Here is a 24,810-nt window from a genome sequence, read left to right on the forward strand (position 1 = left end):
CATTTCTTCCGGCTCAGCACATAGCTGTCCACTCTGACTCTCTAATGGACCAATTTTATCCCTCACTATCCTTTTGCTATTGACATATCTGTAGAACCCCTTGGGGTTTACTTTTACATTACTTGCCAAAGCAGCCTCATATCTTTTTTTCGCTTTTCTAATTTCCTTTTTAAGATTCCTTTTACATTCTTTATATTCCTCAAGAACCTCATTTACTCCCTGCCGCTTATATTTATTGTATATCTCCCTCTTTTTCCGAACCAAGTGTCCAATTTCCCTGGAAAACCATGGCTCTTTCAAATTATTATTCTTTCCTTTCCACCGAACAGGGACATAAAGACTCTGTACTCTCAAAATTTCACCTTTAAATATCCTCCATTTCTCTATTATATCCTTTTCATAAAACAACAATTTCCATTTCACTCCTTTTAAATCCTTTCTCATCTCCTCAAAATTAGCCTTTCTCCAATCCAAAATCTCAACCCTTGGTCCAGATTTGACCTTCTCCATAATGATATTGAAACTAATGGCATTATGATCACTAGACCCAAAGTGCTCCTCAACACATACCTCCGTCACCTGACCCATCTCATTTCCTAACAGGAGGTCCAACACTGCCCCTTCTCTGGTAGGCACCTCTACGTATTGCTGCAAAAAACTATCCTGCACACATTTTACAAACTCCAAACCATCCAGCCCTTTAACAGAATGTGATTCCCAGTCTATATACGGAAAATTGAAATCACCCACAATCACCACTCTGTGCTTACTACTAATATCTGCTATCTCCTTACATATTTGCTCTTCCAATTCTCGTTCCCTATTTGGCGGTCTATAATACACCACTATAAGTGTTGCTAAACCTTTCTCATTTCTGAGTTCCACCCAAACAGCCTCCTTAATCGAGCCTTCTAGTCTGTCCTGCCAAAGCACTGCTGTGATATCCTCCCTGACAAGCAATGCAACACCCCCACCTCTTGCCCCTCCGATTCTATCACATCTGAAACAATGAAATCCTGGAATATTTAATTGCCAATCGCAACCCTCCTGCAACCATGTTTCACTGATCGCCACAACATCATACTTCCAGATGTCAATCCAGGCTCTAAGCTCATCCACCTTTCTTACAATGCTCCTAGCATTAAAATATACACATTTAAGGGACCCATCATTTCTTATTCTCAGTTTATTTCTTTTCCCTTCTTTCTCTCCTACATATTGGGTCTGAGTGTTTCCCTTTTCTGCCTCCTGCCTCACACACTGCCTATTAGCTATCTGTGTTTGAGTCCCTCCCCCCAACCGTACTAGTTTAAAGTCTCCGCAGTTATTTTAGCAAATCTCCCCGCCAGGATATTGGTTCCCCTCGGGTTCAGATGCAACCCGTCCTTTTTGTACAGGTCATACTTCCCCCAGAAGAGGTCCCAATGATCCAGAAACTTGAAACCCTGCTCCCTGCACCAGTTCCTCAGCCACGTATTTATCCTCCACCTCACTCCATTCCTATTCTCACTATCGTGTGGCACAGGCAGTAAGCCTGAGATTATTACTTTGGAAGTCCTTTTTTTTAAAACTCTCTTCCTAGCCCCCTGAATTCTCCTTTCAGGACCTCTTCCCTTATCCTACCTATATTGTTGGTACCTATATGTACCACGACCTCTGGCTCCTCTCCCTCCCCTTTCAGGATATCCTGGACACGCTCAGACACATCCCGGACACCGGCACCAGGGAGGCAAACCACCATCCGGGTCTCCCGACTGCGTCCACAGAAACGCCTATCTGACCCCCTCACTATAGAGTCCCCTATTACTATTGCTCTCCTCTTCCTTTCCCTACCCTTCTGAGCAACAGGGCCGGACTCCTTGCCAGAGGCCCGGGCACCGTCGTTGCCCCCAGGTAGGCTGTCCCCCCCCCAACAGTACTTAAACAGGAGTACTTATTTCCAAGGGGTACAGCCACCGGGGTACTCCCTAGTCCCTGCCTCTGTTCCTTGCCCCCCCTAACAGTGACCCACTTGTCTACCTCCCGTGGTCTAGGAGTGACCACCTCCCTGTAACTCCTATCTATAACCTCCTCACTCTCCCTGATCAGACGGAGGTCATCAATCTGCCGCTCCAGGTTCCTAATACGGTCCCTTAGGAGCCCCATCTCGTCACACCTGGCGCAGATGTGGATGTCTGGAAGACTATCAGACTCCCAGATTCCCCACATCTGACACCCAGAACAAAAAACTGCCCTGGCAGTCATACTCTCCAAACAAAGCCCCGCGCTCGGTTACTAAACCTACCGCCCGGCCGCTACTCCAACCGCTCCAACCGCCCACCCAAAAGAACTGAGTGATCTCCTGGGAGAGGCGAAAAACCGGATAAAAAACCCAGGCCAATTTGGGGAAAAATCCGGGAAATTCCTCTCCGACCCCAAGCTAGGCGATCGAAACTAGTCCGGGAGATCACACAGGTCTTACTCCTTACTATCCCCACACAATCCCCACACAATCCCCACACACTACTTCCCAAGCAACACAGCTAGGTGCTGCTTGCTACTGCTGCTTGCTGCTGCTGCTGCTGCTGCTGCTACTGTTGATTGCTGCTGCTGCTACTTCTGATTGCTGCTGCTACTGCTGATTGCTGCTGCTGCTACTGCTGATTGCTGCTACTGCTGATTGCTGGAATTCTCCTGCCTTCTCCCTGTATCCTTTGACGTCCCCATTAATCAAGAACTTATCAATCTCCCCTTTTAAAATACCTAATGACTGGGCCTCCGCACTCTTCTGTGGCAATGAATAGCACAGATTCACCACACTCTGGCTGAAAGTCATCCTCATTTCCATTCTAAAGGTACATACCTTTATTCTGAAGCTGTGCCCTAGTGCGACACCTGTGGCTTTAAACTAAGTAGTGGGGGCGGAGGGGTTAACAAATTGTGAATATGAAGATGAGGTAAAAGGGAATACAGGAGATATTGCAAAAGACTCGGAAGAATGGGAACAGAAGTTCTAGAGCGGAAAAGAAATTAAGGGCAGGGCCAATTGTGAACGATGTGAGAGGGGAGGTAAATACAGAAGTTAAAGTGTTGTACTTAAATGCGCGTAGTATAAAAAATAAAGTGGATGAGCTTGAGGCTCAGTTAGTCATGGGCAAGTATGATGTTGTAGGGATCACTGAGACATGGCTACAAGAGGACCAGGGCTGGGAACTGAATATTCAGGGATACACAACGTATAGAAAAGACAGACAGGTGGGCAGAGGGGGTGGGGTTGCTCTGATGGTAAGGAATGATATTCATTCCCTTGCAAGGGGTGACATAGAATCAGGAGATGTTGAATCAATATGGATAGAAATGAGAAATTGTAAGGGTAAAAAGACCCTAATGGGAGTTATCTATAGGCCCCCAAACAGTAGCCTCGACATAGGGTGCAAGTTGAATCAGGAGATAAAATTGGCGTGTCAAAAATGTAATGCTACGGTGGTTATGGGAGATTTCAACATGCAGGTAGACTGGGAAAATCAGGTTGGAAATGGACCCCAGGAAAGAGAGTTTGTCGAGTGCCTTCGAGATGGATTCTTAGAACAGCTTGTACTGGAGCCTACCAGGGAGAAGGCAATTCTGGATTTAGTGTTGTGTAATGATCCTGATCTGATAAGGGGACTAGAGGTAAAAGAGCCATTAGGAGGCAGTGATCACAACATGATAAGTTTTACTCTGCAAATGGAAAGGCAGAAGGGAAAATCGGAAGTGTCGGCATTACGGTATAGCAAAGGGGATTACAGAGGCATGAGGCAGGAGCTGGCCAAAATTGATTGGAAGGAGGCCATAGCAGGGAAGACGGTAGAACAGCAATGGCAGGTATTCCTGGGAATAATGCAGAGGTTGCAGGATCAATTTATTCCAAAGAGGTGGAAAGACTCTAAGGGGAGTAAGAGACACCTGTGGCTGACAAGGGAAGTCAGGGACAGCATAAAAATTAAGGAGAGGAAGTATAACATAGCAAAGAAGAGTGGGAAGACAGAGGATTGGGACTCTTTTAAAGAGCAACAAAAGTTAACTAAAAAGGCAATACGGGGAGAAAAGATGAGGTACGAGGGTAAACTAGCCAATAATATAAAGGAGGATAGCAAAAGTTTTTTTAGGTACGTGAAGAGGAAAAAAATAGTCAAGGCAAATGTGGGTCCCTTGAAGACAGAAGCAGGGGAATTTATTATGGGGAACAAAGAAATGGCAGACGAGTTAAACCGTTACTTTGGATCTGTCTTCACTGAGGAAGATACACACAATCTCCCAAATGTTCTAGGGGCCGGAGAACCTAGGGTGATGGAGGAACTGAAGGAAATCCACATTAGGCAGGAAATGGTTTTGGGTAGACTGATGGGACTGAAGGCTGATAAATCCCCAGGGCCTGATGGTCTGCATCCCAGAGTACTTAAGGAGGTGGCTCTAGAAATAGTGGAAGCATTGGAGATCATTTTTCAATGTTCTATAGATTCAGGATCAGTTCCTGTGGATTGGAGAATAGCAAATGTTATCCCACTTTTTAAGAAAGGAGGGAGAGAGAAAACGGGTAATTATAGACCAGTTAGTCTGACATCAGTGGTGGGGAAGATGCTGGAGTCAATTATAAAAGACGAAATTGCTGAGCATTTGGATAGCAGTAACGGGATCATTCCGAGTCAGCATGGATTTACGAAGGGGAAATCATGCTTGACAAATCTACTGGAATTTTTTGAGGATGTAACTAGGAAAATTGACAAGGGAGAGTCAGTGGATGTGGTGTACCTCGACTTTCAGAAAGCCTTCGACAAGGTCCCACATAGGAGATTAGTGGGCAAAATTAGGGCACATGGTATTGGGGGTAGGGTACTGACATGGATAGAAAATTGGTTGACAGACAGAAAGCAAAGAGTGGGGATAAATGGGTCCCTTTCGGAATGGCAGGCAGTGACCAGTGGGGTACCGCAAGGTTCGGTGCTGGGACCCCAGCTATTTACGATATACATTAATGACTTAGACGAAGGGATTAAAAGTACCATTAGCAAATTTGCAGATGATACTAAGTTGGGGGGTAGTGTGAATTGTGAGGAAGATGCAATAAGGCTGCAGGGTGACTTGGACAGGTTGTGTGAGTGGGCGGATACATGGCAGATGCAGTTTAATGTAGATAAGTGTGAGGTTATTCACTTTGGAAGTAAGAATAGAAAGGCAGATTATTATCTGAATGGTGTCAAGTTAGGAGGAGGGGGAGTTCAACGAGATCTGGGTGTCCTAGTGCATCAGTCAATGAAAAGAAGCATGCAGGTTCAGCAGGCAGTGAAGAAAGCCAATGGAATGTTGGCCTTCGTAACAAGAGGAGTTGAGTATAGGAGCAAAGAGGTCCTTCTACAGTTGTACCGGGCCCTGGTGAGACCGCACCTGGAGTACTGTGTGCAGTTTTGGTCTCCAAATTTGAGGAAGGATATTCTTGCTATGGAGGGCGTGCAGAGTAGGTTCACTAGGTTAATTCCCGGAATGGCGGGACTGTCGTATGTTGAAAGGCTGGAACGATTGGGCTTGTATACACTGGAATTTAGAAGGATGAGGGGGGATCTTATTGAAAAATATAAGATAATTAGGGGATTGGACACATTAGAGGCAGATAACATGTTCCCAATGTTGGGGGAGTCCAGAACAAGGGGCCACAGTTTGAGAATAAGGGGTAGGCCATTTAGAACGGAGATGAGGAAGAACTTTTTCAGTCAGAGGGTGGTGAAGGTGTGGAATTCTCTGCCTCAGAAGGCAGTGGAGGCCAGTTCGTTGGATGCTTTCAAGAGAGAGCTGGATAGAGCTCTTAAGGATAGCGGAGTGAGGGGGTATGGGGAGAAGGCAGGAACGGGGTACTGATTGAGAGTGATCAGCCATGATCGCATTGAATGGCGGTGCTGGCTCGAAGGGCTGAATGGCCTACTCCTGCACCTATTGTCTATTGTCTATTGTCTATTGTCTCCACTTTTGGAAACATACTCTCCACATCCATTCTATCTATCTAGGCCTTTCATTATTTGGCAAGTTTCAATGAGATCACCCTTCATCCTTCAAAACTCCAGTGAGTATAGGCCCAGAGCCATCAAACGTTAATCCAATCATCCCCAGGGTCATTCTAGTAACCCTCCTCTGGACCCATTCCATGCCAGCAGATCCTTCCTCAGATATTGGGCTCAGGACTCCTCACAATGTTCCAAATGTGGTCTGACCAGTGCCTTTTCAAGCCTTGTTTTTATATTCTAGTGCTCTTGAAATGAAAGCTGACATTGCATTTGCCTTCCTTACTACCTACCTAATCTGCAAATTAACCTATTGGCAATCTGTACCAGCATTTCCAAGTCCCGTTACACCTCGCGATTCCTGAATCCTCTCCCCTTTTAGAAAATGGTCTACGGCTTTATTCCTTCTACCAAAGTGCATGACCGTACACTTAGCTGTACATTCCTGTTTACAAGCCAATTTCCACCTGTTGTGGTATATAATAATTAACTGCCATTTGCCATCAATTAAACTTGTATATTCTAGTTGATGTCCTTTCCACACCAAATGCAAGAAAGATCTCCTAGCTTGTGCAGAAATGCAATGACTTCATTTTGGTATGCATAATAAGGTTTGTGTGAGCACCAACTTGTTTAAGCACATGCAAAAACAATATTTGAGTAGCACCTAGGTAAATTTGTCTAAGTAACTACACCAGGATAATTGCTCAATGGCCGCTGTGCTAAACAAAGTTTATTCTGGTATTTTGGAGGCATGTTGGTATTTTCTCTACCCTTGGGTAGAATGATGTGAAAGTGTAGTTTCTAATTTGGAAGTTTACAGCGATTTTATATTTGTAAAGCAACATTTGTGTAGCAAAAATCCCAAGCTGTTTCACATCAGTATTATCTCCTGAAACTCAACTCAGTTTAATGTTGAAACATTAAAATGGATTAACATACATTATAACAGTATAACAGAGCTTTATTTGTCATTCGGTACCGAGGTACCGAACGAAACTACATAGCAGTCATACAAAAAAAGAACACAAGACACATAACCCCAACACAAACGTCCATCACAGTGACGCCAAACACCCCCTCACTGTGATGGAGGCAACAAAACTTCCACTCTCTTCCCCACGCCCACGGACAGACGGCTCGTCCCCGACCGACCCGCACAGTCCCCGCAAGGGGGTGGAAGTCCCCGTGGCCGAATCGCACCGGGTGCTGAAACGTCTCGCGGCCGAGCCGGGCGATGAAAGGCCCCGCGGCCGAGCCGGGCGATGAAAGGCCCCGCGACCAAGCCTTGCGCAGCTAAGTCCCGTGGCCGAGCCGCACCGGGCGATGTTAAGTCCCGCGGCCGAGCCGCACCAGCGATGAAAAGTCCGGCGGCCGAGCTGCACCGGGCGATGAAAAGTCCCGCGGCCGAGCCGCACCGGGCACTGTTAAGTCCAGCGGCCAAGCCGCACCGGGCGATGTAAAGTCCAGCGGCCAAGCCGCACCGGGCGATGTAAAGTCCAGCGGCCGAGCCGCACCGGGCGATGTTAGGAAGAGAAAAGTTTCCCCACCCACCCACACCACCACCCCCCACCCACACCACCACCCCCCACACATACACAACCAAAAAAAATACAAAAACCATCCCAACACCGACACACAACAAAAAAAAAAGGAAAAAATACGAACAGACTGCTAGCGAGCCGCAGCCGTTAGGCGCTGCCACTTCCGGTGCTCAAACACAATTTAAGGAGCATCTTAAAGAGGGTGGATGGATTTGGGGAAAAATCCTGAGCATTGGGACTCCAGTAGCTGAATGCAAGGCTACCAATGGTATGGTTAAATTCAGGGACGCAAAGGAGGCTAAATTTGGGAGAGTACAGATGAGGTTTGCAAGCAGGTGGACAAGGGGCTGCAAAACTGCTCAAAAGTGATAGGAGCAGAATTAGGTAATTCGGCCCATCAAGTTTACTCCGCGATTCAATCATGGCTGATCCATCACTCTCCTAACCCCATTCTCCTGCCTTCTCCCCATAACCCCTAACGTCCGTACTAATCAAGAATCTATCATTCTCTGCCTTAAAAAATATCCATTGACTTGGCCTCCATAGCTTCTGTGGCAAAGAATTCCACAGATTCACCACCCTCTGACTAAAGAAATTCCTCCTCATCTCCTTCCTAAAGGAACGTCCTGTAACTCTAAGGCTATGACCTCTAGTCCTAGACTCTATCACTTTGGAAACATCCTCTCCACATCCACTCTATCCAGGCCTTTTGATATTCAATGAGGTCCCCCTCATCATCTTTCTAAACGGCAATAGGTTTAAAAAAAATTATAATATCAAAAGTTAATCTTGATTAGCAAGCATGGGTGATGTGTTGAAGCCAACTATGGGGTTGGCTAACTGTACATTAACAGATTGTTGAATAAGAAAGGCTGCTAATGTATACATTGAATCTAGAGATAACGATATGGATGGTTGTTTTGCCACAGGTAGGCTGAAATAGGGCAGGTCAGACATCTAACAGATTAAAATCAGTGATTCGAGTGATGAAGGTCTAAGCCTACCCAGGTACAATGTAGGACCAAGGTCATATTTATACAAGATATAGTGAAGGTCATAGTTTAAAAATTAAAATGCTGCTTCGTGGAGTTTTAGCAAAAACATTTAAATATGCATAAAACCTTTTGAACACGTAACTTGATTGTTCACATAAACAGATGATTGTGTAACTTTGCGTTCTGCATGAATCATTTATTCATGCAAATAATTTGCGCCTTCCCTTTGTAAAAGTCTTTTCTGGTGTATATATTAACTGGGCACAGTCCAAGCATACCTTAACTTAAATGAAAACGTACAGTGCTCTCTGGAATTGAAGAACCGGAAAAACATGTTCCACAGTGAAGCATGTAGAGATATACCTTTAACGTACAGGTTTCAGCTTTATTTGGATGCCGTTTTATTTCAACACATTAATTGCAAGTAACATGAACAGTTACGTAACATTATCTAATATCGGAAGAATAATTTTTCATTTTATTCATCTAGGAATTTGCTGCAGCCGAGCGTGCAAAACGGCAAATGCAGCAGGAAAGAGATGAACTAGCTGAAGAGATTGCAACCAACTGTTCTGGAAAGTACGTGCTTCTCTTAAGTGGAGCTTTGTTCTTTCAGCATTATTCTTCCATGGGTATCATTGGCAAAGCCAGCCTTTATTCGTGTCCCTAATTAAAAATATTAATAAATTGCTACAAGGCACCTGCTCAGTGCTGTTGCGCAACTAGCTTAATAATTTTCATGGGTTGTCAATCATATTTACACATTAAGATGGTCTGTGACTTGGAGAAGTACTTGAGGTGGTAGTATTCCCATGCACTTGTTGCCTCTATCCTTGGCGGTTGAGGTCTGAATTTGGTAGGTGTTTTGGTAGGGCGGTACGGTGGTGTAGCTACTGTCTTACAGCGCCAGAAACCCGGGTTTGATCCTGCCTAAGGGTGCTGTCAATAGACAATAGATGCAGGAGGAGGCCATTCGGCCCTTCGAGCCAGCACCGCCATTCAATGTGATCATGGTTGATCATTCTCAATCTGTCTGTACAGAGTTTGTACGTTCTTCCCATCATCTGCGTGCAATTACTCTGAGATCTTCAGTTTCCTCCCACACTCAAGACGTACAGGTTTGTAGGTTAATAGGCTTGGTATAAATGTAACATTGTTCCTACTGTGTGTAGGACAGTGTAAGTGCGGGGATCACTGGTCGGTGCGGACTTGGTGGGCCGAAGGGCCTATTTCCAAGCAGTACCTCTAAACTAAACTAAAAGGGTCCTTTACATCAATAAGAGCTTCAGTCATGCTACATCACTTGTCACATGGCTGCTTTGACCTGGATATTGTTGAGTCTCTTAAGAGTTGCTTAAAACTTTTTAGAGCTGCACTCTACAAAATGTTGAATGTGAAGCTTCCAGCAGTGGGAAAGAGATATTCATTAAAAAGAGATACACAGGTAGCTAGGATTGGTATTGTGGATGATGGAAGAGCAATGCTGTCACATGCACTTGCGGGGGCCAATTTGTGAGAGAGGTTATCAGCTTGGGATAGGGTCAGTAGACATTTTCTGAACAGGCCGTGGCATTTGTTGCAGTGGTTGCACTTGGTAGAACATGGTAACTGTTGCTTTTGGACTTATTTTAAGCCGATGTCTTTATTTTTTTTACATAGGTCTTTGGCTCTTGATGAGAAGAGGCGCCTTGAGGGCAGGATTGCTCAGCTGGAAGAAGAAGTCGAAGAGGAGCAAACAAATGCCGAAATGGCCAATGATAGACTCAAGAAAGCCAATCTACAGGTACATCCCTCATTATTCTGGTGATGCGAATTACATTGTGTGTGGTTTCACTAGGCATACAGTGGAAGATTACAGTACATTTCATTTGCTTCCCAGAGCAAATTAGTCATTTTGGTTTGTTCAACTGTAGACTATGGGAATGGGTGAAGGAATGTTTGGCATCATTTTAGTATACATATTTATTTAAGTATAGGATGACTAAATATCAGCACGTTATGTTTTTAATAATAGAGCCCAGGTTGTCGATTCATACGGCTCTCCAGTCCACCAAGTACTCATCATCTGTCAAGCACCCATTTACATTATCCGATAGTAATCCTACATTTCCCATATTCTCATAGTCCCCAGCTCGTCCGATTCTACACTCAAACTACACTCTAAGGGTAACCTGTTGTGGCCAGTAAATGCATCAACCCATGTGTCTGAGGTATGGGAGGAAACTGGATGAAACTGTGCCCTTACAGGGGGGACAAACTACACACAACAGCGCTAGAAGCCAAGATTGAACCTGTATCATTGGACCTGTTAGGCAACAATGGTATTGGCTATGGCACTGTGCCTCTCCAAACTTTCTTCTCAAATTGACCTTGTGGCATTAAACCCATTTTACAGTGCGCATTTCTTAACTTCCCAGCTAGTTCCTAGAATGCCTGAACTTCAATGTTATTTTTGACTAATCTAAAAAAATAATCATGAGTAGAGCTTGACTTGTGGATGTGCATGGATTGCACAGTTTCTACAGACATTGCAAAACTCTGCTTTTAAAACTACTGCAATCCATGTGTTTGCCATTTTTAAATACTATAGAATATCTGTAGAGAATTAGCTGAAGTGCTTTCCTAAACCTAAGCTCTGGTACCGTAGAACTTAAATGGATATATATTTGTACAAATAATGGTTTGTGAGAATTGTGTAGGTAATGTTAGCCAATGGAATTTTGCTGCGTAAGCTTGAAAAAAAACCTGGAGTTGGACTCTGTGCTGAAGATATTTAGCTCTTCTATTGATTTTGTTAAACAGGTTGATCAAATAAATGCAGATCTTTCTGCTGAACGCAGCAATGCTCAGAAGGCAGAAAATGCTCGCCAACAATTTGATCGTCAGAACAAGGAGCTGAAAACCAAGTTGCAGGAGATGGAAAATGTTGTCAGATCCAAGTACAAAGCCAGCCTTGCAGCACTGGAAGCAAAGGTGGCTCAGCTAGAGGAGCAACTTGATGCAGAAACACGGTACAAACAAAATTGAACTAAAGCGTGTTTTAGGAAGCAAGTGCCAGATCAATATATTTTAAAAACTTAATCTAAATATTCAAAGCAAATAAACCGATAATCTGTCCCAACTCTAGATGGGGGGCTCCTTCAGTCTACAAGGCGTGTTGAGGAAATGTTGCATTTTAATATAGCAGTGTTTAATTAGCAGAGTTATGAAAATGGGCGAAGGTTCTCATGGTAAAGCATTTTGAGCCTGCCCACTTTTGAACAAAAATCGCCTGCAAACCACAACTTGAAGGTATATGTATTCGTGCAATGAAAATGATTTTTAGAAAGGAGATTCTGTGGTTCAAGATAAAAGGAAGCACGTCTAGCCAACCCAGATCCTCTATGATGTTGTGCATTAGAGTAAGAAAAGACAAAATAAAACGAGGCATTTACAGAAAGGCTAGATGTGGACAGAACATTTGGGATGGGAAATTAGGAGGATAAGGAGACGGATGGTATGCAAAATTGTGATCAATTAATAGAAAATTCAAAGATGTTCTTTGAAAAATTCAAAGACAGGTTCTTTGTACTCTTTCATAATTCGTTTCCCTCTCCCCTGACTCTCAGTCTGAAGAAGGGTCTCGACCCGAAACGTCACCCATTCCGTCTCTCTGAAAATTCAGAGATGTTTGATAATCCATAATGAGCAAGAATATAACTGTGGGAAGGGTAGAGCTATTAGGGATCACCAAAGGAATCTAAGTGAGAGCTAAAATTCCTAATGAAAACTGTACAGCTGTCTTCACAATAAAGAGGAAGATGACGACGTTGGAAATATTGAGTGGGATAAATTAATAAATGATTAAGTATTTTTGAAAGTGGATAAATCACCCCGCCTGGATAAACTGAATCCCAGGTTGTCAAAGGAAGTAAAGAAGGGAATTGTAGGGACTGGCCACTATTTCATATGCTCTACAGAAGTGCTGTTTAATCTGTACAACTAATGTTGTACTTCTGTTCAAAGGGAAGAAAAAGATCAACTTGTGACAAACTACCAGTTTGTAGTTACTAGGTTTAACGACGATGGAAATATAATAATTGAAATCATTCTACCTTCATTTATAAAGGCATGGATTAATCGGGGATAGTTAGGCAGACTTATTATGGGGAACATATCTTACCAGTGATTTAATTTTTGGGGGGAGCCAGCAAGGGAGGGCCATGGGGGATCTATGAGGATCTTAAAAGGCCTTTTGACAAGGTCCTACATATGCTGATCAGAAAAACAGCCCGTAAAATCAAAGGGAAATGTTAAACTTGACGTAGTGGCAGAAAGCAAAGGTTAATGAGTGATAGGTACTTTAGTAACTTGGAGGCTCGTAATCAATGGGGTCCCATGGTCCCTTGCTGTTTTGTAATTTATTAATTTAGACAAATGTAGGAAAGATTACACTTACAGATCATACAAAAATTGGTCGTGTAGTCGAGAGTAGAGTGGAAAGCTTTAAGATGTGGTCAGTTAAGCAAAAAAAGTGGCAAATAAAATTGAATCCAGAGAAGTGTGAGGTAATACGTTTATTAGGTGCATTAAGGTACGGGAATAAACGAATAACAGACAAGATATTGAATGGCGTGGGGGTAAAAGAAACGTCAAAGTCTATAATGCTCCCCAAATCCATTAAAAGACAGGCCTATAGGGAACTAGAAATGCATTTCATTTGCTTTTCTTTATTGTTCAAGGGGTAGAATGTAAAGGCTGGGAAAGAGTTAGATTTAGTTCTTAGGGTTACAGGAATCAAGGGATATGGGGAAAAAACAGGAACGGGGTACTGATTTTAGATGATCAGCCATGATCATATTGAATGGCAGTGCTGGCTCAAAGGGTTGAATGGCCTACTCCTGCACCTATTTTTCTGTGTTTCTATAATGCTAGGGCTGTATACAATATTGGGCACAGCTTGATTGCTGTGTACAGTTAGGGTCACGGGGAGAATGTGATTGGACTGAAGTATACAAAGGAAGTTGGCAGGATTGGAAAATAGTTTTCATGAGAAAAGACCAGATAGGCTATTCTGGTTTCTGAGGCCAAGGTGAGGCTTAAAATGCAAAAAAAATGGAGGTGCCTAAATTAGATTGGAGATGAGAAAATATTTTCACTGAGGAAAATAGTAGGGGTTTGAGGCTCTCCCTGAAAAGATGGTGGAGGCAGAAATCACTGACAAAAATGCCTTGTCTCATTTAATATCATTCATTTATTACCTATTAGTTAACATATGTTGGAATTAGGCCATTTCTACTGAGATTGAGAAGGAGAATATCAACTAGCAATGCACCCTTGATTGTTGGGAGTCATTGAATATATTCAGTAGCATAGAACAAGACTGAGACAAAATTTTGGAATCCAAGAAATTCTTACGGGGAAGTGGTGACGACCATATCAGCCATGGAGCCTCAGGCCAGTTACATCCCAGGTTATCCTGTTGTAGAAGGCACGGGTTTAGAGGAATGGGTCCTGCAGTCTAATGTTCTTCAGTAACTCCTGGGGAATTTGAGCAAGATCCCTACCTGGGTAGAAATGGATTAGGTTTGCCTGTTACGCTCCAAAAGTCAATTGACTATTCACATTACCAGTGTGTAGGAAGGCGCTGCAGATGCTGGGTTAAACCGAAGATAGACACAAAAAGCTGGAGTAACTCGGCGGGTCAGACAGCATCTTTGGAGGAGACAAAGGAACAGGTGACTTTTCAGGTCGAGACCCTTCAGATCAGGGTTTGCATGAATAATCGTGTGGGTGAATGCAAGAGTTGTGGGCACCTGTTATTTTTGAGTAAGGGTGAGCATCTTGGTTGGGGGGGGGAGGGGGAAATGAGCACAAACTTGTAAACTAACTTTGAATGTTTTGTCTAACCAGGGATCGGCAAGCTGCCAGTAAACTGGTGCGTCGTTCAGAAAAGAAGCTGAAGGAGGGATTGCTGCAAATAGAGGATGAGAGGCGCAATGCTGATCAATTCAAAGACCAGGTCAGTTGAAGATTTTATTATCTATTAAACATCTATTAATTTAATTTGTTTTATTCTTCCTCATTCGCTCATATGTTTTGTTCACCTTTAAAACCTCTGTCTAAGATGACCAGCACCCAGTTCTGCCCAACCTCCTCCCTCCAAGATTGTGATTCCAAAACTAACTTTAAATTGTTAGTGATTGTACCACTTCCCTTCTTCTTCTTCTTTCGTGTCCATCGTCCATGTTTCAAATGTTGACATCACTGTCATCGTCCGTCCTGAAAAGGGCGCAAGCTTCCAGCGACAATCAGTGGGAGCCATCACTTGTTGCAATAGATGATGGTGGTAGAAGAATTAGCTCAGGACACTTCCAGTTTCCAGCCCCTCGACGTGGACGCTTCTGCTATGGGGCCATACCACTTCCCAAGTCTAGTGGTAACAGCCTGGATATGGGTTTCCGCAGCAGATGAACCGAGGTGTAGGCAAATTGGAGAAGTATACCAAGTGAGGAAACTGTTTATGTGCCCATTACGGACTGACCACGTTAAGGTTGCAAACAGACTAGCTCTGTTCCTGGCAGTTGTTAGCGGGGAATATGGTTAGGTGTGTGGCATAGACAAATGAGATGGAATGGATTGCTTTGGCAGCTAGTCACGGTTCTCTAGAGAACTGCTGGTTTGCTGCATCATTGTGTTCCTAGCCTGCCTGCCTCAGTCTGATTGCACCAGAGCTCAATGTTTTTTCAATCGCACTTTTTGACGCATGAACAGATGACACGGCTTCATGTTATAAAGGTTCGCGATGAGGGCCATTTTCCATGAATGCAGCTCCGTTGTCAGGTTTCTGAAGGGTCCCTTCCATAAGCATGATACTGTTGATTCACCTCTATCCCACTGAGGACATTGGGCTTTGTCTGATGAACTGATGCATTACAATGCTGAGAACTATATTCTGCACTCTGTATCTTCCCTTTGCTTTATCTATTGTGCTTGAGTTTGAAATAATTATCTGTGCGGTATATTTGATCTGTTTGCATAACAAGCAAAACAGAGCTTCCCATTGTTCCTCGGTACATGCCACAATAATAGATCTAAACAACCTCAAAGTAACGCGGGCGGGGGTCACGTATTTTACCATGATTCTGTTTTTCCCAATTGCTTCTACCTTTGTCTGATCGTCAAGAGGAGTTTAAAAATGGGGGGCAAGGGCTTTGGACTGTCTGTATTGTCAAAAGGTCATTGGGGCCGTAGGTTTCTGTCATGCGCAGCTTGGTTGAGTCGGCATGAGTAAAACAGAAGGAAGAAGCCACTTGAATGCAGGTTGAAGATGGGGACATTGGTGACCACCTCTCTGGAAACGATAACGGGAATTGTAAAAGCATGACTTTGCCTCCTCAAAGTGTGTTTTAGTTGTTTCTCAAACAAAGCGGGCCAAGTGAATGCTGCTGCTAGTTGAGTATGGACATTGCAAGTTATTTGCTCACCTTTATCTTCTAGGTTGAGAAAGCCAATTCCCGTGTGAAGCAATTGAAGCGACAACTGGAGGAAGCTGAAGAGGAAGCCCAGCGTGCCAATGCGTCACGCAGAAAGCTGCAGAGGGAGCTGGAAGATACTACTGAAACTGCAGATGCAATGACCCGCGAGGTTAGCACGCTCAAGAACAAGCTGAGGTAAGAGCACTAGTCCTGGAACAACCTATTGTTGAGCCCATAGAACATTAGGGTATGTTTGTTTGTTCTCCTAACATTTATAGCATCTCTCATACATCGTTACCTTAACATGTAGAAGGGAAAAGAGAGGCATGGTGTGTATATTGGATCTTCTACCCAAGCAGTAAAACCCAATACAAAATGTTCATTTAGAAAGCAACAAAAGTAAAAGTGTATTTAACTTAAGCAGTTCTCAAACAAATAGTGCCGCAGCGGTAGAGCTTAGTTTAATTTTGAGATACAGCGTGAAACAGGCTCGTCGGCACACCGAGTCCACACCGACCAGCGATCCCCGCACTATCCTATACACACGAGGGACAATTTTCCACATATGCCAAACCAATTAACCTGCAAAACCTGTACGTCTTTGGAGTGTGGGAGGAAACCAAAGATCTTGGAGTAAACCCACGCAGGTCACGAGGAGAACGTACAAACTCCGTACAGACAGCACCCATAGTCAGGATCGAACCCGGGTCTCCAGCGCTGTAAGGCAACAACTCTACTGCTGCGCCACCGCGCTGTCTCAGCGCCAGAGACCCTGGGTGTGATCCTGACTAAGGGTGCTGCCTGTGCGGAGTTTGTACATTCTCCCTGTGACCACATAGGTTTTCTCCGGGTGTCCTGGTTTCTTCCCACATTCCAAAGACGTGCAGGTTTTTAGGTTAATTGGCTCCTGTAAATTGTCCCTCGTGTACAGGATGCAAAAGTGAGATAACGCAGAACTAGTGGACGGGTGATCGATGGTTGGCATGAAATCGGTGGGCCGAAGGGGCTGTTTCCATGCTGTATTTCTAAACTAAACTTTAAACAAAATGCAACGAGATGCCTTGAATCAAGAGACACGGGGGAATGGGTGAAATGTTAAAAGCTGCTAGATTTATGAAACAACATTACATGAAGCACAAATGGGAACATGTCCCACTGGACTGTGAACTCTCGACTGAAAAGGAAAAGCATGAATACACTTGAAATTGATTTAGCTTCTAAGTCATTCATTTAGAGTCAGAGTCATAGGATGTGGAAACAAATCCTTCGGCCCAACTTGCCCACATCGGACAACATGTCCCAGTTACACTAGACCCACCTGGCAGCATTTGGTCCCTATCCCTCCAACCAGTGCTATCCATGTACCTGTCTAACTGCTTCTTAAATGTTGGGATAGTCCCTGCCTCAACTACCACCTCGGGCAGCTTATTCCATACATCCATCACCCTTTGTGTGAAAAAGTTACCCCACAGATTCCTATTAAGTCTTTTCCCTTCACCTTGAACATATGTCCTCTGGTCCTCGATTCATCTACTCTGGGCAAGAGAGTGTGCATCTACCCGATCTATTCCTCTCATGATCTTAGATACCTCTATAAGATCACCCCTCATCCTCCTGCGCTCCAAGGAATAGAGTCCCAGCCTATAGCTCAGACCCTCTAGTCCTGGCAACAACCTCGTAAATCTTCTCTGTACCATTTCCAGCTTGACAACATCTTTCCTATAACACGGTGCCCAGAACTGAACACAATACTCTAAATGTGGCCTCAGCAGTGTCTTACACAACTGCAACATGACCTCCCAACTTCTATACTCAGGCTAATGAAGGCCAATGTGCCAAAAGCCTTTTTGACCACCTGTGACTCCACCTTCAGGGAGCTATGCACCTGCACTCATAGACCCCTCTGCTCCACAACACTCCCCAGAGCCCTACCATTCACTGTGTAGGTTCTACCCATGTTAGACTTCCCAAAATGCAACACCTCATATTTTCTGCATTAAATTCCATCAACCATTCCTCAGCCCACTTGGCCAATTGATCAAGATCCTGCTGCAATTTTGCACAAGCATCTTCGCTTTCTGCAAAACCACCCACTTTTGAATCATCTGCAAACTTGCTAATCTTGCCATGTATGTTCTCATCCAAATCATTGATATAGATGACAAACGGCAACGGGCCCAGCACCAAGCCCTGAGACACACCACTAGTCTCAGGGCTCCAGTCCAAGAAGCAACAATCCACCATCACCCTTGTTGAATGCTTCACTGATGTCCATATATGCAACATCTATAGCTCTACCCTCAACGGCCTTTTTGGTCATGTCAAAAAACTCAATCAGATTTGTGAGACACGACCTCCCACGTACAAAACCATGCTGACTATCCCTAATCAGCCCTTGTCTGTCTAAATGCTGGTATATCTTATCACTCAGAATACCCTCTAGTAGGTTTCCAACTACAGATGTTAAACTCACTGGCATATTGTTCCCAGCATTTTCCCTGCAGCCTTCTTGAATAAAGGCACGACATTTGCCACCCTCCAGTCTCTCCTGTATTTAAAGACGACTCGTAAATTTCAACCAGGGCTCCCGCAATTTCCTCTCTGGTTTCCCACAATGTCCTCAGATATATATGATCAGGCCCTGGAGATTTGTTTACCTTCAATTACAGTCTCTTAAAACGAACTTCAGTTTTCAATTTTTCATTCAGTGAGGGGTTATTTGTGACCAACATTGGGGAAAGTGCAGCATCTGCACCATGTTTCACAGTGGGAGAGATAAAATCTTCATTATAGTGACATGATTCACTTTTAAACCATCTTTCAAGTGTTCATTCAACACGGTTATTAAGAGGAGAATTGAGTGTCATGGTTTTCAGAGTAAAAGGTTTTTAAATTTCATTAGCTGTCGAGATATTTGATAAATTGAAGCATTCCTAAATGTGGAAGATTGGATTTGAAGATGTCTATCGTAAAACCAGCAAGATTTACAGTTTGAATGGACTGAATTATTCCCGTATTTTGTGTGCTGTTTCCATAAATTTGGTTTATGAGCCCTCGGTAGGGGCTGATCTGATCAACATGGTTAAAATGAAGAGATTGGGGAAAAGAGAGAATCCAAAATAAAGGGTAGTCTTAAATTAGAGTTGGACCATGCAGAAATAAAATCAGCAAGCAAGAATTCAAAATTACCTCAAAGGCAATGCTGGATCTTTTCAAATCTGGTGAGATTTGGGTATCAAAGAATGAGGAGCAAAAGTGAATAAATGAGGTTTGGGTACAAATCACTTGTGATCTAATTGGACAATTGGGGAGTAGGCAGGAGAATGGAGTTGAGAGGGAAAGATAGATCGGCCATGATTGAATGGCAGAGTGGACTGGAGAGGTCGAATGGCCTCATTCTGCTCCTATGATATGAATTTAGAGACTAAGGGATTACGTCTAACTTGACATTAACCAAATCTTCAAGTTTTTAGTCCCATAATTAATAACCTGCAAGAAATGTAAATTAGAATTAATTGAAGACTGAAGTTAGTTAATTCAAATATTGCCTTTTGGAATTAACTTTTGACTAGTCCACGGTGTGAGATAAATACTTCTAGTTTTAATTATCCTAAGCTTCTTTTCCCATTTATAAATGCCATGAGCAGCCATGAAATGCCATTTGTAATCTGTGGGGATGCTTGTTGGATGCTCTTCACTCCACCTTCTAGAGAGGGAATAACCAATTGTTTGATGAAAGATCCATCTCTCACCCGCCCACTCTGGAAAAGCTCGGAATGACGTGTTGAGAAATGTTTAATCTGTGTGTTGTAGGCGTGGGGACGCGCCGTTCATTGTGCGCCGCACAGGCCGAAAGCTGGATGAAATCTCGGATGACGACGCTGAAAGTCGGGGTGATGCTGGAGATACCAAAGCTGCAGAGTAATTTGCCAAAAGCAAGCTGTGTGTGCAGCATAAGAGCTGTGATCGGGCCAATTATCTTCCAAAATGCATAACTGTGTATTTAATGATGCAGCTGAGAACATCAGGGCACACTCTCTCCTTTCCCCTCAGCTTTGTGTAAATTCTTTCTGAATAATTTTGAGCTCATAGTATAGACCTGCATACCTAGAAGAACAAGGCTTATATATTCCGCAGTGCAACCCAGAGAAGAGAGGTTCTGATTTAACCCATGTGTAGATAATTTTTTCTGCATTTCTCAGCTGTTGAGCTGAGCTGGCCTGGAGTTGAACTGGTGGAGCAATCTTTTCCATTAGCTTTCATTGTTTTTTGGTTTAATTTGGCTTACTTTGGGTTACCTATTTAGTGTTCTGGTTCAGGAATGTAACATTTTGTTAGACAAAAGCTAGAGTCTAGGCATAGCAACAAAACTCTGACAATCCTATTAAACCATATGGTTACTCTCACACAATGTTAGGTGATTCACTAGCCAACATATATCAATGGATATTGTAAACATGATTCTTGATGAAGCCATAACTTGGCTATGTTAATGGCAGTCCTTTACACAATAAAATGGAAATGCTTCATTTTATACTTGAAGTCTTGCTGCCTGGAATCTGGAGTCACCCCAAGTAGCAGCAAGACATCTGATCACTGCCTGAGAGATTTCAGTGGATTCAAGGACAGAAATGTGAAGGTTTCATTTTTCATAACAATATAAAATGCCTCAGGAATCAACAGAAAATGTAACTTCTAACTGGAAGTCTGTCTATTCAGTCTGTCTTTATTCATACTCTCTGAAGCTAAGTCAGTGTGCATTTTTCCATCTCCAATAAAACTTGTGACAATTTTTAAATTTTTTTTTTTTGGGAATCTCTCTTCGGGAAACGGTCTGTTTTGTTTTTATTGGAGGGGTCGAGGCAATGCTCCATTTTTTTGTTTTTTCCTCTCGTTGTTGTCGATGATTGTTTTTAAGTAGTAGGCTGTGACCTGGCTTTGGAGACCTGCTCATTTCCTTCATGGGAATTCCCACTGCTGTACAAGTGCGCTGCTGCCACCGACCGTGGTGCTGCTGGCACACTTCTCTGCCCAGCAGCTCCCGCCTACACCACTTATTTGAGAAGTGTCTTTGCCTGGTACAGCCACTTCCGTTCAGATCCCTTGGGAGGCATGTGTGTTCAGCACTAGTATTGCTAGCAGCCGCATCGAGCACTGCAAATGATGCAAGCTAAGCCTGGCTAGTTCCAATACTGTTTTGCTTGTGCAGTGACATCCAAGAAGACTTGAAAGGAAATGCATGGATATATATATTCATTTTTTAAAATCTTATGAATATTGCTTCATAACTATTGGGAACAGTTTTTGATAGTAGTTATACTGGAATTGTAAAATGACTTCATTCCTGTGATTCATTTACGGACCAAATATATATTTAAACAGGAAAATATAATCAAGAAAAAAAAATCATTAATGGATTCTCATTTTATATATATATATAAATTTAGCCAATCACTCTGACCAATCATGATCTTTTATTGAGCTCCCGGCTCCAATTTAAAAAGAAAATGCATTTTGGAAAAACTGGAAGAGGCTGATGCTTAAACTGCACAGTTTTAAATTCATTCTATCTGGTGAGGGGTGCCTCGTGCACTGCGTGTTTTAGGGGATCCTTCAAATGCTCCTTCATTCACTTTGGGACCTTAGTTTGAGATTTGTTTTTGACTTTGTACATTCCTAACACACTGGGTTGAGAGAAAGAGAGAGAGACGAAAAGTGTTTTGCCATCCTATCTGCTGCAACATTTTATGTTTCACATGAGAATCTGCTCCATATTTCTTGCTATAGAAACTATTTGGATTTACAACACATACACATATATTTTTATAAAAGTGCCTTAAGCATGTTTCGCACCAGTGCCGCTAAATGGAATTGTAACAGTCGTTTGCAAATGTTACCATAAACGTGTTACAAATAAACTTTATGAAATTTTTTTTTGCGGATTTTTGGATGTTTGTTGCCGTTTTGTGCACTTTGTACAGGCGTGATTACAGCTTTGTGCAGCTTGACCTTTCTCTGCCAGCTTTCTTGGGTTTTATATTTTGGCTCCTTGGATAATGAGTTCATGTGCGCATGGAGTGTGCTGGTATATTGTGCTCCGAGGACTGAATTCCAACTGGAAATAGAGGCTTGGATGGGGCCAAGGCACTCTGAAACGTAACTGGCTCCCTTGCTTTCCCTCTCTCTCCATCCCTCCCCATCCTAGTTCTCCGACCAGTCTGACTGTCCTCCTGATTAAATTTTATCTTTGAATGCTTCGTTGTCACTTTCCCCGAGCTAACAATGGTCTATTCTACATTTTCCTTGATCAGCGTCCCCTTTGATGTCTCGTTTTCACACTTTACACTTCTATATCTCTGCCTCCCTTTCCCCAGACTCTTAGTCTGAAGAAGGGTCTAGACCCAAAAAGTCACCCATTCCTTCTATCCAGAAATGCTGCCTGACCTGCTGAGTTACTCTAGCATTTTGTGTCTTCTGGATTTCTTTGCTGTTCAGTGCCATTATTCTTTCAAAAACAAGGTTCCTCAATCCAGTATCCATAATTGCTGCCAACACTGATGGAGAACTGGACAATTCTCTGCACTTGCAAACCAGCAGCTCACCTTCCCCAAAACGTAGAGTACCTCCCCTCTAGATATCCCCAACACCATTGAGCTCCATCTCAACAGAAAGTGATGGGGTATCTTGGATTTTCAAGGCCAATGACAGATTGCACAATCAAAATGCATGCTTGAGTTAATTCCCGCAGGGTGACCTTAAATATACAGTCCTCATCATCCTCCTTGATACCATTTCACCATCTCATCTGATTTTACAGTTCTATGCCCTTGGTCCCCTATATCCAAGGTAAACTAACTACTGTCCTTGTAAGCAGTAACTTGTTTCAGGCATTGCACCCTGTTGCAGTGTGCCTTACCCATGTGGGACATAGCACTGAACAACCTTGAATGAGTGTAATGAGGAGGCCTGGTGATTCCATAGCATCCATGGTCTGGGCACCAGGCTTTTGTGCTCATACCCCTTGCAACCATCTTCACTTTTGCCTTCAGCTGACCTCTGGTTTTCCACAGAACTCGCCTTGCCTGCAGCGTTCAAGTAGCTCGCCTGCAAACAAATTGGCAGGTGCTGTCATTGGACTTGTTTCCCACTTTCATCTCATCGATCCCTCCCATTTTAAGTGCCAACTTCATACTGTGGTTTTTGAGATATTAAATAACTTGCTCAGACGTTCTCTACTGGAACAAAGTTGAATTCTCTCACTTCCAGTCCGTGCCCTGTGCTAGTGAAAGCTTGCATGTTGCATTGGTGATGACTGAGAGGAGCAAGGTCATCAGAGACTTAGAATATGGAACTTAGAACAGTACAGGAACAGGCCCTTCATGATACCTAGTTAAACTGATCTAATCTGCCTGCACCTGATCCATATCTCTATCCCCTGCACTTCCATGTGCATATCTAAAACCCTCTTAAACACCACTATTGTATCTGCCACCACCCCCAGCCTGGCCCCCACCAGTCTCTACGTAGTTTTTAAAAAAAACTTGCCCCGCACATCTACATTAAACTTTCCGCCTACCATGTTGTAGTTATTTCCATCCTGGGAGGAAAAAGGTTCTGACTGTCTACCCTACCTAGGCCTCTCCTTGAGTGGATGTGTCTTTTTTAGAATCGTACAGCATGGGAACGGGCCCTTCAGCCCAACAGTCCCTTCAGCTGACCAACATGCCCCTTCTACACTAGTTCAATCTGCCTGTGTTTAGTGGGAGAAGATCAAGTCAAGGTACTCACTTTTGGCATTTCAATAGCATCAATGGTCTGTCTGCCTAAAATGCTGGATGTAGCATCTGTCTGTACATCTATAATGAGGTGGTTGCCTAAATAAGAGACTTTGTGCCTTTGGTTTACCCACACAACAGCAGGCTGGCATGCTAATTCTTCCAAAGACTTCTATCTTCAGTTGATAAAAGTATCTGTTGTATTCTTCAGGGACTTGAGCGAGATGCACTGAGGAATAGTTACTCTTTCAAGCAGATAAATTCTCCTTTTGACAATCATTGAATCACTGCCAAGAATTAAATACCTAAGCTTGATTCATGGTGCATCATCAAACAATTCAAGAGAGTTTTATTGTCATATATATATATATATATATGTTCATGATAGAACAATGAAATTCTTACTTGCAGCAGCACAACAGAATATGTAAACATGATGTGTAGGAAAGTACCACAGATGCTGGTTGAAATCGAAGATAGACAAAAAGCTGGAGTAACTCAGCTTTGCGGGACAGGCAGCATCTCTGGAGAGAAGGAATGGGTGACGTTTCGGGTTGAGACCCTTCAGACTGATGTCAGTAGTGGGGTTGGACAGAGATAAAATAGTGTCGGTGACAGTAAGACTGGTAGGAGAACTGTAAAGGGGGAAGGGATGGAGAGAGAGAGGGATAGCATAGGCTTTCATAAACATAGTACACTAAACAATATAAACGAACAAAAAGTTGTGTATATATATGCAGATATATACATGTACACAAAACAAACAAATAGTGCAAATATTAGCTTATTTGAGGTTTGTAATTGTAATTAATTTATTAGCCAAGTATGTAAAAACACAAAGAATTTGATTTGCCATACAGTCATACCAAAAAAACAACAAAACACACAACTACATAAAAATTAACATAAGCATCCGCCACAGCACACTGTGATGGACGGAAATAAAGTCAGTATCTTCCGTCCTTTTCTCCCACGGTCGGGGCAGTCGAACCATCCGCAGTCAGGGCGATCGAAGCTCCCACGATCGG

General features: G+C 43.2%; 1 protein-coding gene across 2 annotated transcripts in view; it reads left to right on the forward strand.

Annotated features, from left to right (window-relative positions):
* The window catches only part of myh9b (myosin, heavy chain 9b, non-muscle), a 127,030-nt gene extending 105,102 nt beyond the window's left edge, over nucleotides 1-21,928 (forward strand). For both annotated transcript variants that reach the window (XM_078430425.1, XM_078430426.1), the window contains 6 exons: nucleotides 9,041-9,129; nucleotides 10,210-10,333; nucleotides 11,353-11,561; nucleotides 14,443-14,551; nucleotides 16,030-16,202; nucleotides 19,821-21,928. In XM_078430425.1, the coding sequence (XP_078286551.1) occupies nucleotides 9,041-9,129; nucleotides 10,210-10,333; nucleotides 11,353-11,561; nucleotides 14,443-14,551; nucleotides 16,030-16,202; nucleotides 19,821-19,932 (816 nt within the window). In that variant the 3' untranslated portion in view covers nucleotides 19,933-21,928. The remainder of the gene's footprint in view (nucleotides 1-9,040; nucleotides 9,130-10,209; nucleotides 10,334-11,352; nucleotides 11,562-14,442; nucleotides 14,552-16,029; nucleotides 16,203-19,820) is intronic.
* The last annotated feature ends 2,882 nt before the right edge of the window (nucleotides 21,929-24,810 follow it).

The sequence above is a fragment of the Rhinoraja longicauda genome, chromosome 40, assembly GCF_053455715.1.
Source record: "Rhinoraja longicauda isolate Sanriku21f chromosome 40, sRhiLon1.1, whole genome shotgun sequence".
NCBI lineage: Eukaryota > Metazoa > Chordata > Chondrichthyes > Rajiformes > Arhynchobatidae > Rhinoraja > Rhinoraja longicauda.